At 28.2% G+C, this 19,777-nt stretch overlaps 1 protein-coding gene across 1 annotated transcript in view; it reads left to right on the top strand.

The window, feature by feature from the left end:
• The first annotated feature begins 3,263 nt into the window (after positions 1-3,263).
• Positions 3,264-19,777, top strand: part of LOC107444450 (pyrokinin-1 receptor-like) — a 50,884-nt gene continuing 34,370 nt past the window's right edge. Inside the window, exon 1 of the mRNA XM_071180154.2 lies at positions 3,264-5,005. Coding sequence (XP_071036255.1) covers positions 4,105-5,005 — 901 coding nt within the window. The 5' untranslated portion in view covers positions 3,264-4,104. The remainder of the gene's footprint in view (positions 5,006-19,777) is intronic.

Here is a 19,777-nt window from a genome sequence, read left to right as displayed (position 1 = left end):
TTTATACAAAGCGTAAAAGTCAATTTTTTCCCCTTCTAAATGTCATGCTTTTAAACAGATTACCAAATTCAGGAGGAAAAAAAAAATTGAGTTTAAGGCCATAATTTTAATTTACCTCCACCTATTTATGAATAACTATTATTTTCAAGTAATTTATATGCTCACAATTTGATAAAAGAATGGAAATAAACACTTTATAAGTCAGATTTATTCCAACTTTATTTTCTAATTAATGAGAGCTCAAATTTCAGTAAGAATGAACGACATTTGTCAAACATCAGTTTTAACTTTGTTAAAGAAATTCATGTGTAAAAATAAATTGCAGTTGGGATTACATTTAATGATACATTTAATGTTACACTAATTAAAATTCAGTATATTAAGAAGATATATGAATAAAGTATTTAAGTAACAATAAAACGAGGAGGTCGTGGTTTATGCCCGTAAATGTAAATACATATATTTCATTTTTGCATTTAAGATAGCATATAAAATCTGGTTTATCTGGAAAGGCTTTGCAAACTAATATTTTTTTGAATTGTCAATAATATCTTATTTTATGCAAAAAATTATTTCTTTTGTAGATACATAATTAATTGCTTACATTTGTTTTGAATTTATATTAGTGCCATTTCTAATATACTTAAACTTAAGATATATGGTATAAATGTGACATTTTTAAATAGTTTTAAGAAATCTTGCGAATAAAAAAAAAGATTATATAAATATTTTTTTTCTAAAGCATGTTCAACTTCTTTAAAAGCGCTGCAGACTGTCACAAGCCAAGACCGGCCCAAGAAGTCTTTGCCACCTTCGATATGCAGCAAGGCTCCTCCAGTATTTATTAAATAACAGTCCTCTTCCATCGAGCAAAAACCACCTAATTGCTGATCTTCCTCGGTTTCTGCTTCTCAATGGACTAGTAAAGATGAAATTTTTTTGTTCTGGATTTGTATTTTCAGATCGGATTTGGCGTCCGATCCGTCATAGTCAATGAAACTATGTCTAACTTTGTTAAAGTTATTTCATGACTTTAAAAAATATCAGGTTGTTTGAACTTTTGGAAATTTTAAAGTTAAATAAGGATCTCCGATAAAGTTAAATAAAGATCTGTTGTTTTCATTGATTGCACCAAATATCAGTTCATTTTCCATTCAAAGGGCAATAATTTAATTTCAAGTAACTTATTTATTGCCCAGCATTTATTCCCATAAAGCAAAATGTACAGATTAATGTAAGTTCGAAATAATTAATTTAGAAAATTGCGCTAAAGGTTCCATTAAAAGCGTTTAAAGTAAAAACATTTAAAGTTTAATTAAAAATATTAATTGAAAATTCAAGAAAGAAAAATTCAATCATCAATTAAACCTTGAGCGGTGAAATGAATAAATCGAAATGTTTTATATTATTGTTTAAATAACAAATAAGGGCTGGTGGAAATGTTATTCAGAAAAATAATTATCTTCAAACTGTCAAAACCAGGGAACCTTTTTGCCAGCAGCGTCATGTCATCAAAAGTAAAGGCAGGAAATATTAAAAATCTTTTTAAATTGTTACAAGTTTAAACAATAAATTCATTTCATTTTTCTTATATTTTCCAATAGATGTTCACAAAATTCACTTTATTTTAATGAGCAATTTAATGTCTGATGGAATATACATCATACATTTTGCAATATTTGAAAAATAATATTTTTATTCTGATTTAGCTACACTACATCCCCAAAAGTATACTACATACACAAATAATATTTATTTTTCTATATGTAGCCAAACAGATAAAAAACCATAATGTAATAAATAGTTTAAAATATTTTTATTAAAAAACTTAAATCAATATTTTAAACATGAAATAAAGTGCAATTATATAAATACAATCGCCTATTTTTAATAACTAAATTTTTTCAGCCGTCAATTACTTTAAGACTATTAAGAATTTCAAATTAATGAAGATAAATCTAAACTAATATTTCAAAAGTGTAAAAAAAAACTTCAATTTAGATTAATTTATTGTTTTTCTTTTTGGATTTAAATTCTTCCGTTGTTAGGATATTTTATTTTCATATTCTTTTTCTTAATAACATATTTACTATTATCACTATTTATCAATATATTTTATTTATCAACATCTTAATGTTTGGATTTATAATTTTCTTGCAAAAAAGTAAACCAATTAATACCATTTTTCACCTCAACTTACATTTATAACTATATATCCATTATATACAAATGTAAATGCATCGATGTCTTAATTCCAGTGATTCAGAACTTTCCTATGTAAGGTAGGTGGAAGTTCTAACGTCGCGCTAGAATTACTCTAATGGGCTATTGGAGAATGTCTGGGAATAATCCTCAGACCCGAAGAAATTACTGGCGCATGGGCAAACTACATTCACAATTAGATGAAAGGAAATATAGTGATAATCATTCGCCTCCGCATCAAGCTTCTCAATCCCCCAAATGTGCCTGGACTTTAATAACTCTGAAACTGAGAAAACTTTAGAGAAAACTCTTAACTAATGAGACAAGAATTCCAGATAGCACAAGCTCATCAGATACCCGATATTTCACAACCTTTTAATTTAGATACCCAAACATAGAATCGAACCGTCTCCCAATCTGTGAAAGGCGAGAATTGACGAAAAGCTCATTGACAAAAGCCATAGCAATCAACATTTACTTTATACATACATGATATTCAACTGGAAACTACAATGAATGAAATAAGTTAATATTTTTAAATATATTTGAAAATTACAAAAATAAGCGACAAATGCTGATAGCACATGCAAAAAATATCAATTTTAAAACTTGAGCAAAAGAATTCATTAAAATCAAACTGAATGATAAAAAATTCTTTCTGCACAAAATTGTCAGCCACTTTGCAATAAAATTGTCTTTATGTTCGTAGCGCGGGAACTTCTGTAATTTTTAGTAAATTAAGATATAATAATTTTTGATAAGATTAATGAAATGATTATTTCTTCAGTTCCCAATAACAAAAACTTAAATTCCATATGGAACATAAAAGAATTTATAACTCCTCATTTTCCAAATTGATAAGTAAATTATATTCCTATAGACAACACAAGATAGAAAGTTTTACGTACAAGAACTTAAAATAACTATATATAGCTCCTTATCACAACCTACCAAAATCATCCTGAGATGTTTTTTATTGATTTTAGGGTTTATCAAAAAGCCGAAAGATGGCGTAAACTGAAATGGTGGGTAGATATATCCTGTTGCTCCTGAGTCTTACCATTCCATAGATTTGAGGGCGGGTTTTGAAAAGTTTGTCATTCTTAGAGAGTGTTTGAAAAGTACACAGTCTCATCCCATCAGAGGAATATCAATGCATATTGGATATTATTAACTATAATATTTATCTGCATTTATCTTTCTATTTTCACAAGAGTTTTTTTTTAATATTTGTTTTTTTGAGAAAATGTTTGCGATAATTAAAAAATAACGTAACTATTTTACTTTAAACTAGATAACTATAGTAGAAGGTGAATGTAAACAAAAACTATAATTTAAAGACTAGATAGACTTTTATATTTTTGCTGTCATATACTTATAAGTAAAATTATCTATAATATTTAAGACGGACATATTAGAAAAATATTACAAATTGAAATGGGCTTTAGTAATTAAACTTGTAGTTCATACTTTAGAAAAAATATTTTTTTTATGTTCATACATATTTATCGCTCATACTATCTAAATCTGACTTTTTCTAAGGCCGTTACTAATATTTTTCATTGTTGAAACTGAAAATATACCCTCAGTATTTCAAACATGTGTGTAAAAAATTATTAACCAAATTATTCTAACTGTTTTTCTTTTATTATCTAAAAATGTATTTTGTTGATGAACATAAATGATTTTCGGATTTTTAAAAAATATATTTCAGGAATAATTTGCTTAGGAAAATCTGTGTGAGTAGATAATCTTTTTAAAATACTTAGAATGACAAAAAGATGTTGATGACAATGTTGAAAACTTTTTCAATATGTGACGCCTATCAATTAATAATTTGAACGATTTTCTAGAAAGCTGTGGTTTGCTGCCTGCAAGGAACATTGTTTTGTTTTCTTTCTGATGATTTCATCCATTATGAACGTGCTTGAAAGTGCAACTAGTCACCTTTTAAGTTTAGCACCTATAATTAAAAATGAAACTTTTTCAGACACCATAGAAAATCACGAAAATAACTCAGATGACTCGTCATATTTTAATTACTTTGAAGACATCAGTGAAATAACTTGGTCGCTCATTTTAATGACTATCCTCTATTCAGTGCTCCTCATCAGTGGCGTATTAGGAAACATTTGTACATGTGTTGTAATATATCGCAATCGATATATGCATACAGCCACCAACTATTACTTATTCAGTTTAGCAATTAGCGATCTGTTACTCCTTGTTATGAGCTTACCTCAAGAAGTTTATGACTTATGGGTGCCCCAACCCTATCCATTCGGAGACGCCATGTGTGTTGTACGTGGTTTCACAGCTGAAACTTCAACTTACGCGTCAATACTGACAATAACAGCTTTCACTGTTGAGCGATACATTGCAATCTGTCATCCTCTGAAGTCGCATAAATGGTCAAGCCTCTCAAGAGCGTTGAAAGTTATAATGTTCGTGTGGATTGTGTCATTGGTGTGTGCCATACCGGTGTCTTTTCAATTTGGAGTGCTGCACATGAGAGGGTCGTCTGGAGAAGATTTATGGTTTACGGCTGTTTGTACCATTAAAAGAAAATTGCGTCACGCCTTTCTCATATCATCGTTAATATTCTTCTGGCTCCCGCAAGCAATCATACTTGTTCTATATGTGAAAATAGGGCTTAGATTGAGGCTACCGAATCCAATGGCCAAAGCGATGGTCAGCGATGATAGTGAGAGTATGGACGGGATGAAAGACAGTTCTGTTAAAATGACACAAAGCCGGAAAATAAGTATGATCAACAACAGAAAAGGAATTATAAAAATGTTGGGTAAGTTTTTATTTTTCCTTTTTAAAAAAGTTATTGTTAAATTTTATTTTAATTCAAAATAATCTTCGAAACGTCAGAAATTACAAGAAATAATTTTATCTTAGGGGGAGTCGGTAGGGCATATATCAATAATGATAAAACTGACCTTTTTTGATGTACCTTCTCTAAAAAACTACATATGATATCGCTCTGAAATTTTTTGGGGATGTTTAAAATTATATTAGTTGTATGCTGAGATAGAGTTTTGGCGTGAACAGAAATTCTTTGTGAGTTGTGAAACATTCTTCGAAGAAACTCTTTCAGAAATTTAAAATTTTCAGTTAATGAATTTGTAAAAAAAAATTCTGATAAAGATATGAATTAACAGTTATCGCAGTGTAAACATGTATAGGTAAATATTCTGTTAAAAAACAGAAGCAATATCTTATTTAGATGCTGAGAAAAGGTACATCGAAAAAGATCAGTTTTAGCATTATTGGTATATGCCCTACTGACTTCCCTTAAGAAAGTGTTTTGAACCACTTAGTAATATCTGATATTTATCGCAACTGTAGCAAACAATTTTACTTTTAAATTAGAAAGTTTAAATTTTTTTGGGACTTTTTTTCTCTTTTAAATGGAATTATATGTTGCACTATATACATGTGATTTTAACTATTATGGGTATCTGATTTTAACAATATATTTGTTTTATATTGAAACTTATCCTCCTTTATGTATGCTTATTCTTTAAAAAGATCAATAATTTAAAAATCGTTTTTTTTTTTAAAAGTTTTCATACAATTCTTGTTAAGTAAAATGTTTCGAAAAAATACTTTTTATTCATATCTTAGTGTTTAAAAAGTTTGAAAATTTTGAAAACCTGTTTCATGTAAATAAGTTTTTTTGAAAAATTTGTAATATGTTACAATTATCAAAACTGTTACAAGAATTCTCCTGCAAATAGAATGAATTTTCAAATTAGAAAATTCAGAAATATTTTTGAGATTTTTTATGCTGGAGTTGAATAATGTAATGTATGATATGCATGTCATTTTACAATTATGCAATTTTGATTGTTAATTCAAGATTTATTAGTTTTATATTTCAATTTCTGCCCGGGTATATATGCCTATTTTTAAAAAATCGATTACAGATTTAAAAATCTTTTCTTTTCCATCTTATATACGATTCATAAAAGAATCATACTGATCTTATTCAGAATCCGGAAAGGGGTATATTTATTCCGAAAAAAGGCACAGTTTTAAAACATTTTTAAAAAAAATGTATGATAGACAGAATTTTATAGCTCCAATTTTTAATATGTTAAATATAAACTATAACAATACTAAAATTGGTTAATGTTAGATAAATAGATTAAAAAAAGCCTTATTTGTGTTTTTATTTTTACAGAATTATGCCAACCAAAAAGATATCAAACTTTTGTCAATTTGATTTTTTTTAAATTTTGTTGAAGGAAGCAGCGTAAAAAAAGCTTTTCTGATTTTGATGGATTACCAAGCAAAAAATGACAACAAAAGTTTTGAAGGGCTTTCAAATTTTAAAAAGAAAAGAAAGCTGAAAGTTATGGATCAAAAAGGATCAAACCCTCTATAAACTTTTAAAGAAAATTTTACAATTAATATCCTAAAGAAAAAATTTAAAAGCATCAAATAATTTTTACTCGTCCTCATCTCGATTGCTCATCATCGATACATATTTCTTTTTCGTCTTTCAATAATATCATGTCATTATTTAATCATTTCACTTTTTTTCAGTTTCTTGCTCTTGTTCTTTGTAAATTATAACTCATATCATTAGAAATATTATTAATAACTATGTCGGTACTCTTCATTATATAATTTATGTTAACTTTTTAAGCTATATTAGTGTATTTCAACGATGGCTCAGTGCTTTGGTTAATAAGCTGTCATTATTAGGAATTGAAATTTGATGCTCAGTGATGGCTTGAAGTCAATCCAAATTTAAATCAATGATTACTATGAAAGTAAAAGCGGTTTATGCACAATACTAAACAAAATTTTCCCAAAACAGCACGAAATTGTGAAGCTTTAACCTCCATGAGGCCCCTAGCTTACAATGGACTGTTTCGAGAATTGTTTTGCTTTAGTGCATTTCAATAATTCTGTGTATTATGCATACCATTAAATACGATCAATTTGAAAGATTTTTTGACATTTCACGTTAATTTTGAATGGAACAGGATCTTATTCTCTAAAACATTTGCGTTAGAATTTATGTTTGTTGTTAGTCTACTTCTTTTAATGTCCGCAAAAATCTTAAGAAGCATTCATTGTTTTTTTCCCTTTGTGATACGAAACCCTCCATTGATAGATGTGAAGCAAAATACTGAAAATACCTTTCTTTTTTTTGCTTCTCTGTGAGTACTGAAAAGGAATCAAGAAAATTTATAAATGTATGATTGTAAGAAGAGTGAAAATTTGATTGTACACTTACCCTTCAATGGGCCATTTATTTCTAGTAAGGTTACATTAAAATGCTTTTTGAATTTCGATAAAAAAAATTCATTTAGAGTAGTTGATAAAATTAATTTAAATTTTAAAATTTTTTGTGGTAAGTATGTTTACTACTACCCAAGAGATGTTATAAAAAAGTAAGAGACTTTCATTTCCTTTCATTTGTAAAATAAATTTTATAAATACTCTAAACTGAAAGAGGAATTATATGCTAAGACTTATTTTACATTCCTTAAAAACAGGCATATTGTAACCAATTTTATTCAATATTTCTTCATCAGAGCTGAAGTTCAGAACAAATGGCATACCAAAGTAATAGTGGTGGCAAATATACTTACCACGGCCTTAGAAAGGGTTAAGGAAATTTCCATGGTTGGAAAATTGGTTGTTAATTTATAGAGCCATTATTTCTCACCTTTTTTTATACATTAAATTTTTTTTTAAGGGCAGTACCTGCGATTGCAACTGAATAGCAAAGTTGTCCGTGTTTGTTTCTGCGACCAGCTTCCTTCTTCGAGTTGAATTTCCAGTGCCTTTAACTGTTAAAAACTAAAAGTAGCAGAGTTGTCATTTTATTAGCAAAACGGTCATTTTATTAAAGCTTCCTAACTCAATTTTGACACCAGGTTACGAACACGGGTTCGATTTATGACCCAATAACCCAAGAACATCCCTCCACATTGGCAACTATGACAACTAACACAAAATTTTCTCACTCATCGGCAAATGTCAGCACTGCATTTCACGCTCGTCCTACGGATCGCCTCGATTCGACAAACAAATCATCTAAATTTCAAACGACATGAATTTACTATTATGTTGTTGAGGAGTTGAAGGCAATGTTTATGGGCATAATGTAAGTTTAATTTACGGTCAGTGGTCACAAATTACCGACAGATCTGTGTTTTAAAGCCCTTTTAGTTTTATGGGTATAATTTGATTTTACCGTCAGAGACTGTAACATATTTTGCCGATCACTAATCATATTCTAGTACTAAAATTTTTTACAGCGCATGAAGGTTTTTTCATTAATTAAAATTTAATTAATTTTTTAATTTATCTTTGATACTTTTTATTTTCTATTAAAGTTCTCTAATTTCTCAAATTAGAATCATCTATGTCATTCTTAAAATAAATCGCATTTAATTCAAATGGATTATTTAATTGATATATTTAATTGACTGAAAAGTCTGCAGTATAACTCTAGAAGGAAAAAAAAAATGTCCACACAACATGTTTTTTTTATGTTCAGGGTGTAAAACTATAATTTAAATATTTTTTTAAACATGAATGCTTAAAAAAAATATTAATTTGTGAAAGAGTGTTATGTTTTTTTTTAACGTAACGCTTGAAAAATATGCTTAAGGCTATTCCTTTTTTTTCTAACTACAAACAATAATGAAAAAAATAATAAATAAACATTTCCTGTTTTTATACAAAATGTTTATTATAATAAATAAACATTTTATAAAAAAATGAATAAAAAATTTATGAAAAAGTTAAAATTAATAAAAATGAAAAAACAGGATGAATGCAAATAAATATTTAAGAATAGGCGATATTTCAACATATTATTCCTTTCTTCTTCATTTTTTATCTTTTTATTAAAGAGACAAGAAGATGGCACGTGGATGTTAGCATATGAACAAAAATTTGCGTACAAAAATATTTATCATTTTCTTTTGTTAAAATTTAAGCGCTAACTTCGAAATGTCTCTGGCTGAAAAAGTTATGTTTCCACTAAAAAAAGTTATTGGTTTGCAATAGTGAAAAAAATCCTAAATAGATCAGTAATTATTGCGAAAAAGGGTGTTTTATTAGAAAAATTATCAAAAAACTTTGTTATACTGTTATAAATGATAACCTGAATACTTTTCTACTTTCATCTGTATGCTTTTCTTTTTGAATGGAAATGGAGGTGATTTCAGGAAGAGAATCGAATTGATATTTTTCGATGTACTTTTCATGCTGAGTTGAATGAGACCTATCTTGTGATGAGTGGATTAATAGTTCAGAAGTTATAAGGGCTTTATGTACAAAAAGTACAAATTTGCACTTTTTATTCAAATTGCACCTGAATGTCATTTGCGCATCTGATACTTCTATATCATTTAATTTAGGGTAAAAAACAATTAGAAAGCAATTTCTCAATTGTTTAGATAGCAATGTCAGATGCGTACATATTTACAACCCCAAATTTGCACTTTTCGTCCACAGGACAAGTAAGCGAATTATTTTCTTGACATTGAATTACTATTTGCACCCTAAGGAAAGTTACATTATTGCAACGTTTTGGATATTTTTGTGGCAGAAGTATATGCCCCGACTTTTTCAATTTTCTTATACATTACAATAACTGTTTTTTTATCTGTAGCAATGATATCTTTCAATCAAAATTTCGAATATTTTCTGACTACCTGAATGCTCAAACTCTCATTGAAGCACTGACTTAATTTACACTGCAAATTTCACTTATTTTCAGAGCAAAGCAGGATTTATATTTCTTTTGCTGCTACCCCAATCATATCAATCAATATCATTAATCACAATTATCATTATCATTACACATACAGAATATCATTAATCGCGACTAACTAAACAGACTAGCTAGAACACTCAGATCTCAACAGGATTTCACTGCTCAAGAAAACTTTGAGTTTCAACAGTTTCTTGACAAATACAACCAGAATATATCTGCATATCTAAGAGCAGTTTTGATTACTTCTTGGCCAAATGAAGTGATTAAATATTAATTGGTGTTCTATACCTGAATATAAAACAAGTTTCAATAGTTTTCTGATAGCTATAGATAGAATTCCACTTTATATTATAGCCGATTTCGTCCATTTTGCCATTAGCTTGATTGCTCAATTATGAACAATTTAACACTAAATCGAGCACTTATAATTCTTTAGAAGACGAAGGTAGACCTGGGTCAAGCATTGGGGTGCATAAATTCTCGTGGAAAACGTTTTGATTTAACCAACCCGCATTTGCGTTACATAGAGAGGAAAACATTAAAAACCTTATGTGGATAGATCAACGACAATAGAAATCTAAACAATGATCCGTTTGACACTGAGGATGTTTTATGCCAGCACTGTGGTGGGAGCGAGCCGGGAGTAGAATTCATATCGAGCAAGCATGGCTTGCATTCGAACATGGGTCACCTCAATGGGAGAAGACTGCTCTATCACATGAGCCATCATGGCTCTAACAGAATTAATTGCCATATTGTCGATAATTAAAATAAATCATTATTAGTAATTTCAATCCCTTTCCGACTGGTTAGTTTTCTCAAATTTGAACTGGTGTGCTGTTCTTGAGGACAATGCAGGTTACAAATGTATTCTGAATTGTTTAAGTAAACATTTTTTTCTCTTACCACCAATCAAAATTTTGACGATCTTTCATGAACAAGCTAACCGTGTGACAGCTAAGAAGAAATAAAATAGTAAAAGAAAAGGTAGCTTTAAAAATTCTTTTTGAAATGGATTGAAAAGAAAACTATAAACCCTCTACGGAAAGAATGGAGAGCTATGCTAAACGTAGTTTTTTTTTCTTCTTCTTCTTTTTTTTGGAGGGGGGGGGGAGATGAAAGATAGGCTTATCGTTTTTAGCGTTACAAAGGCAAACTTATTTTCTTTTCAGAACCAGAATTATTTTTTTCTCAACAAATCAGCCTTTAAAATTTTTATTTCACCTTCTTTTACACGCATACGATCATTTCCATTTTTTTGATAATTGAAAGTTTAAATTAACAGATCAAACTTTTTTTTTCTCCTTTTGACAATGCAGTGCATATTTCGAAATGAAACACTAGAGGGGCCAATATGCACCAATAGAATTCCTGCAAGCAATGTCTCGCTTGAGTCAAGCAATCAGATTCGATACTCACGCGTGACGTCGATTGTATCTATTCCAAATTTCAAGTTTCTAATTATATCTATTCCAAAAATAGATTCAGCTTGATAATAACCATAAGCTTATAAGTTGTGTTAGATTTGGAATTTGTTTTACCGTTAAGGAATTTATATCACCCCTTTAAATTGATGTTATCACAAATAAGTTATTCAAGGAAATAAAGTTTTAAATGTCTAGACAATAGTTTTTTCTTCACATTTATAAAAAATCTCTCGATACGTGCACAAATCCTTATAGTTTTGTCTTTGCTTCGTGTTTTCCACAATCTTACCTGCCCAAAGTAAATAGACACTCTTTGGGGACATCATGAATTAACAGAACCCTTTCAAGAAAGACTTAGATGTTATCCGCTAATTATAAACCATACACACATCAAATCTAAAAAAAAAAATAAACCAATAACTTATTAATAAATTAATAAGGGTGCGAGATGCTCAGAAACTTTTACGGTTTAATTTCAGATTATCACAAACTGCATAGCTATAGAAAATGCTTTTTTCACAGTGGGATATTTCCTGGAATTGCAAAGTTTCTCAAGTCTTTCACGTCGATCCAAATAAGAAGAATTTAGAAAATTAACAAGCATATTCATCGTTCATTACCAAAAAATAAACAAAATTTCTAAATCTGGTACATTATTCTAACAAATAATTTCATTTTCTTATTTTCAAAGGAATTTAATTAAATTTTTTTCAATTAAATAGATTACGTTTTTTTTAAATACTTATAATGCATTTGAAAGATTCCTGAATTAATTGAACTATTGCGAAAAATTAATAAAAAATATTAGGAATTAAAAATATTTTATCTGATTTTTAGAAATAAATCTTTTGCTACATTCGGGGAAGTTTGTAAGCTCTTACCGTCAAAAATATTGCTTTAAATTGAAATATTTTGTTTTAAAAAAGAAGTAGTAAAAGCACTTCTCGACGAGGTAAAAAACTAACAAGACAGAAAAAGTTATTTCTCGAATTACACAATAACGCCTGAAGTTACATCTTTTTAAAGTTCTTCACAAAATATTTTTTATATCTCAAATTTTTGACTTCTCAGCGTGAGACGTGTATTTACAATTTTCAAAGGGCAGATGTGTAGAGTTACTGAACAATTTTCGCTTAGCAAAAAACTGTATGGGAAATGGTATGATATATTCTTTTTTGTTATTTAGAGTGTTTCGAGTAAAAAATTTTAGTGTATATTAACGCCAAATAATGCTGGCGTAAGAATTACTTCAGACCAAACTGGTGTAGTAAAACTTTTTACATTACTCTTCATTCTGTCTACTTTCTGCACCAATATTCGTTCACACTATTGTTTAGAGTAGCCATATCGCCATTATTTCTGTTATTCAATAACACTAAAATTTGTAATTAAAGGAAGATATGATACACATAAGAGACAGTAAAGTTACTTTTACAATACATTATAGAGTAAGAAATATATATATATATATATATATATATATATATATATATATATATATATATATATATATATATATATATATATATATATATATATATATATATATATATATATATATATATATATATATATATATATATATATATATATATATATATATATATATATATATATATATATATATATATATATATATATATATATTAAGCACGAAGAAAATTAAGAGAAACAATAAGTTTTATTTACTGCGCATAAGCTGCAAGTAAATAGAACTCATAAAATAAGTTCAAAATTTACAGAAAACATGGAAAAAATTACAGAACAATGAAGTGAAAAAATGGAGCGGGGAGAAGAAAAATAACAAAAAAATAAAAATAAGAAACCGGAAAAAAATTTATGAAAATCCGGAAATTAAAAGATCATCAGCTCACACGATTATATCCGCAAAAAGGAGTGCTTTCCAATATTGTAAATGAATATAGCCAAATCAAAATATATAAAATATATAGTACTGTAATTTTACCATTTAGTACTGTAATTTCACCAAAATTTTTTTTCCTCTGTTCTCAATGAGGTAATTTTAGAAAAAGTACCACTTTTTTGAACCTAATTTTTTGTATTTCAATCATCTTTGGTTTTATATTACTTAGTTTTATCAAAAGACGTTTCAAACGCTTAACTATAAACAAAAGAAATAAGTGGCTGCAGATGACTTAAAAATGCCATTGACGTCACTCTTACACGCAATCCGAATTTATTTTACTTAAGCTTTCCTGGCATAACGATCAAAAATAATTAATTACTAAAAAAAGCCTTCAATAAATTCTTAGTGTTACTCGTTTTATATTGAACTAAATTATGAGTAAGTAAACCTCATTCATGTTAACCTCACTTATGCTTTTGTTAATAATAAAAAAAATAATTGGCCGTGCAACAAGCGTGCAACAATGCGTAATTTTGTTTTTTTACGTCCTTCCCAAACGTACTAGCTGGAAGTTTTAGGTTCGGGAATTAAAATTGCCTCTTGAACTCCCTGTCCAAATGTCAGGACCCTAGCACAAACAGTTCTGGAATTGTTAAAGAGACAAAAGCAAAAGCTCAAACCTTTTTCTTTTAAGCTGGAAAGTATATACTAACACAAATAAGAGATAAAAGAAATGCTTCAAACTTCTTTTCATTATTGATTTTTTGCTCTTCCACGTGACTTTACGTTATTAGCTTAAGCGAAACGCGTTTTCTAACTATCAAAACTCATCAAAATAAATCTTAACTATGCTGAGTATGACTCAGCATCGAATATAATAAAATTGTTCCCAACCAATTCGTAATAGTTATGAATAAATGATTAATATAGATAACATTATTGCTAAATGAGTAATTATCGATGAATAAGTTTTGCAAAACTTTAATCAAAAATGTGCAAAAGGTCATATAAAATTTAAAATCTTCCAATTTGTTTCACAACTTCTTCCTTAATAAAACAAAATTGTTTAAGATCCATAAAATATATTTCTTCAACCTTAATCTATGTTTAATTGTTTTATAATTTATTTTTTACCGTTTACATGCAAAACTTTCTAAAATTCCCAAACCCGAAACTGAAAAATATTTTTATAGCAAACTTCCTCATTTCAAACGAAGCAAGTTATTCAATTTAGAAATAAACTAAGCAGAAACACTTCCTGAAACTAATTTCAAGAAACAACTGTCTAGCATTGTTACTTTCACAGTTTTGCACAGATGGGGAGCATTTGAAAATAAAGTACAATTCGATCACAATTGTATAAATTACAAGCAAATTCCAAAGGAATTAAAGTGAAAATTACTAAGACAATAGAAAATGAAAATGCACCAGCTTGTATTGTTCGAGTTCATTTTATTCTCCCGTCTCAGTTTTAATTTAATCAAATTTGTCTATTTTGTGCATTTGTGAAGGAAGTAAGCTTTAATTGAAAACAAATAATGCAGAAATTCCATCTACTAAGTAGAAGTTTTCTCATCCATGGTTTTGTCTCTATAATTATTTAATGAGTTTTTTTATTGATTTATTGCTTTCATATTAAGTTTCTTAAGAAAGAAATTAATAGTTTTTTTTCTTCAAATGTTTAAATTGTTGAGAGTTTAAAACATTTTTTTTAATTTATAAAGTAATTTGAGATGAAATTTGGTTTAATAATTTAAAGGGCTATTTTTTAAGACATACTTTTGACTTTTTTATTAGAATTTTTTAACATATATAACATGATGTGATATCCCATCTTGTTTTATAATATTTTAAGAGAAACTTTTGCTTCTTTAAATTGAAAGTAAACCATTCACCGTATATTTCTTGTTATAAGCAGAAGATATTAGGAAAGAAAGAGTTTGGCAGGTTAGCGAGAACATTGAGGAACATTTGTAAAAACATTTTTCTTTTGGTTTCCTTAGAATTAGATCAAGAAACGGTATAAGCAAAATATATAAATACATAAAATAACAATTAAAAATAAGACACCTGAAAATAATAATTAAAAAATTAACAAGAGGAAAGGAAATAGAATAGAACTTTCTTTTATCGCTCATTTTTCTACATAGAACAATAAATGATTAAATTAGTAAACAAGCAGAAAAAATTAAATGTATTAGCTTTAGAATTTAATGACTACTAACTGTTAGCGTCTGATTTGCTTTGGATTTTTGCCATGTTTAATTGCTGATAAAATAGATCTGGAATGGTAATTTGAGAGGCTTGAGACGATGAGAAGGTTAAAAATTAATTTTTGAATTAACGTAAATAAACTAAAATGACTGGGTAGTACAAAAAGGAAAAGAAATAAACTCACAGCGAAAACGCTTTTTTTACTCTCTCTTATATGTGTAATTTAAAATTTTTAATAAATTCTTAAAGAAAATGTGATACACGGACAGGCTTACCCATACGAAAAAATAAGGTATTTTTGATGTTGTTTGAGGTTAATAGACTAAGGGTAGAATATCTGAGGTAGAAAATTAAGTTATGTTTTGCACCAAAAATAACCTCATTAATAAACCTCAATTTCAACCTAATTTACACCTAATAATAAAATCAACCTCATATAGCGATTCTTTTAGTTGAGATCTAGTGAAATTATCCACACCTCAAACATACTTATTTGCTTCAAGTGCCGAAAAAATAACCTGCACCCCTAAAAATCAACCTCCCTAAGCTTGTTGCTCTTAAGTAGATGTTCATCAACCTCAAAACTACCTAAAATATCAATAAAACAACTTCATACACCTTGATTATACACCTTAAGAGGTTGATTTTGTAAGGTTGTTTTTAAAGTCAACTTCAAATAAAACTCAAACCAACCTTAACACCTCAAAACAACCTCAAATAAACCTCAAAAACACCTAAAATTTTTGTAAGGGTATATTCGGAAACATATAGTATATCATTTCAAGAACGTTATGTACAAGCCTAGTACATTTTTTGAAGAACGCACAAGGGAAATTTCTTTACATAAAAAAAAATCATGCTTGTTTGTATAAACTTTAAATTTATTCTCATCATTATATAAAAACAAAATATGCTATGTAAACTGACAAAACTACACACACCACCCAAGTAACTAACGCTTTTAAAATTCTATCTCTTAACAACCACGCCAGGAACGAATCTCAATAATTACACTGATTAAACAAGTTGAACTGAGCTGACTGTTCTACTTTTTTCTAAAAATTTTCACACACCACTGACAGGAAAACTTCCAACCATGACAAATTTAGTGAGCATCCTCTTGCGTTTACACGTTGGTTAGGTAAGCAAACATGATCAAACTCACGAGCCACAATTACATTTCAGCGGTATGACCTCTATGCTCCGTGACTGCATATATATATATATATGTATATATATATATATATATATATATATATATATATATATATATATATATATATATATATATATATATATATATATATATATATATATATATATATATATATATATATATATATATATATATATATATAAAAGACGGAACTGCTAAGAAAATCAAAATTAATTCAAAATTAATAAGCAATAATGCATATCCAATTCCAGTTAACTATATTTCAAATAATGGAAAAAAAGGAATTGCATTGAGCTGCTCTCAACAGGTAGGGACATGAAACAGATCTAAACTTTAATCTGTAATATCGATTATGTTTAAATTTAATCCTCAGTAAAATTGTTCAAATTTAATCCTAAGAATCAACAACTATCTGAAGCAAATAAAAATGTGTCTTTCAGTGGATTTTTTCCCCTGAAGAACCTTGAAAAAAATGAGTGCGATGATAATATTTTTTGATGACGCTCGTTTTATATTTTATTTCATTTACAGAATTTGCAACTTTAATTCTTTATAACATATGATTATTCTCAAATGGAATAATTCGTACATTTTCAAAATATCGAATTTGTCATTTGTCAGTCCGTTTCAAGTTAAAAACAAACAAAACAAACTAGTGTAGTTGGAAAAATTCTCAACAGAAAGTGTTTACTCCAATTAAATTACTAGCATTTTACAGGTTGTATTCAAAAGCCTTGGAAATAGAAGAGCAATTCAATTAGTAAAACATTTAACGTTACAGTGTTATAAATTTTTTTTATTGAAATGGTGCATTTTCCTAAATGATTTACTGCTCGTGTCGAAAATGAGTTAAACATTTTTATCTATACTCAAAATAATTGTTCAATTGTTAATATATTTTTATATTAATAAGTTTTGTTATATATATTTAAGTACTTTTTTAATATACTCTGTTTCAAGTTAAGAAAAACCTTTATATCTACGGAGAGAGCCAGTTTGTATCTAAGTACGAGATAAATGGATGCCAAGCTTCCAGTGCGAACGTATATCAACATCGCCAACTCATAAAAGGCCATTGCATGGCCTTTTTTTACCCGTTTTCTTGTGTGAAATGAGGAAAATATAATTTATGGAATAAAAACTATTCTTTTTTTGTTTCCTTTAAAATTAAAGAGTTGCATTAATCTAAATAATACTTTCTAATTAAAGAATAATAAATACTGTTTCTTGCAGACGATTTTCTTCTTCAGCGAATCAAATGTAAAAATTCTTTATCTCGCATTTGATTCGTTAAGAGCATGTCAGAATAAAACGCTCCATTTTTAGTGGTTCAATCAAATCCAATGCTCTTGCAACGTCATATAGTTATTTCTTCTTTAAGAACACTTTTTCTCCTTATTTATCGAAATTATTCGCCAAATCAAGGATTCCAGCAAGACTACGAATATAGGAGATTCTATGATAGATAGGAGAAGATAAAACGAATAAAATTTCTGCTTAATGTATTTAACTTTTAAAAGCTTTTATATTGTTTTGAAGGCATATTTGTATAATTTGATAATGAAATGAAACGGAACTATATGCAGTCGGGGATGATTACTTAAATCCTGTACCGCAAATTGTCTTTTCTTAACTTGCAACGGAGTATAAGTATCATAGCTACAAAATGCCCCTTTCTTACATTTTCAATAAGCGAATAATTCAAATCGCATAACTATCGCAACATCGCCCATTAATATCTTCTTTAAGATATTAATGGGATTTTAAAACTGAAGTTTTTGTGTAAATATTTTCTAAGTAGAGAAGTATTTTGCATATGTAGTGAATACTAAGTGTATGTGACATAATTAGTCAAAGTTAGTTCTAATTAACACTGCAGTATCCACCTCTTGAGAGGCAACCATATTAAAAACGGAAAAAAACTATAAAGAAAAATTTTCTGACTATTACCAAACACTTCTACATAAAAGTCTAGTCCCAGTAAATAATCAACTCATGTAAAGTTAAATATGGCTCTTTTTATATGTTATAAGGAAGAAAATACATATTTTCTGCTAACATTTGCGATATCTCAGTTTTAGGCATGAATGAAATTTATGTTTTGTTGATTAGATTCTCCAACATCATATAGACCGGCTTCCTTGGGATAAATCATTGCCTGAAGGAATCGTAGACTCATTTATAAATCACAAGGGTTTCGTGTGATTGGGGTCAGTAACAAATTAAGAGGTTCAGTTGACTGGAATATGTTGGAATTCCGCCAGTACATGAGATATCTAAATATAATAATTAAATATATATTCTAGCCTAAGTTGTGCTCAAGCTTTGGCATTTAGCTTGATTCAATAAATATTTTCTCTTATAACAAACTAAATATAATTTGTCGAAGAATTGTCTACAATTATCATAGAAGATGGTTTTATATAATTGACAGTAAGTATTTTCCTTGGGGCTTAATTTATTTCGTTCCATTTGAAATAATATTGTTAGGTATAAATAGGGCTAAAAATATTATTCGAAGACAGAGGTTGCAAAAACTAAAATTTGTATAATGGTAATTAGATTTTTTTTATAAAAGAAGAAATAAATATTAATTACTAACGCATTTTTAAGTCAAGAGATGATCTTGAAGGTTAAGGCTCCACAATTTTAAAGGAATCTTGAATGCTCTAATACCTTTACTTCAAAGACAAGCTAGTACCTATTAACCGTTTAAATGATGAATTATGAAAAATTAAACCAAATACCTTTAAATTTGAATGATTCACTACTTTGAATAATTCACTAGATCCCAAAGATAATAAAATAAAAAATGTAATAAAATGTAATGTATGCGTAAAATGTAAATTAAGTACTTCATGTGCCCAGTACACATCTTCGGACGGAACAATATGGTACCCATTTAGAAGTCTTTGAAATCACAAAATATCATTTTTAAATATATACTTATAGTTTAAACTGTTTTAAACCATAAAATAATAGCATGCTGTCGTGATATTCTACTATTTTCCAGTAATGGATTTCAAAATACATCAAGAGGAATACGATTCATACGTTCTTGACATATTTGCAGAATTGTTTCCGGCTTTTTCAATTCTGCTGGTTCTACAGATTTCGATTTTTTATCGATT

Source organism: Parasteatoda tepidariorum, chromosome 1 (genome assembly GCF_982258835.1).
Source record: "Parasteatoda tepidariorum strain Cologne lab strain chromosome 1, Ptep-v5.0, whole genome shotgun sequence".
Taxonomy (NCBI): Eukaryota; Metazoa; Arthropoda; class Arachnida; order Araneae; family Theridiidae; genus Parasteatoda; species Parasteatoda tepidariorum.
This window is presented reverse-complemented; position numbering and strand designations above follow the sequence as displayed.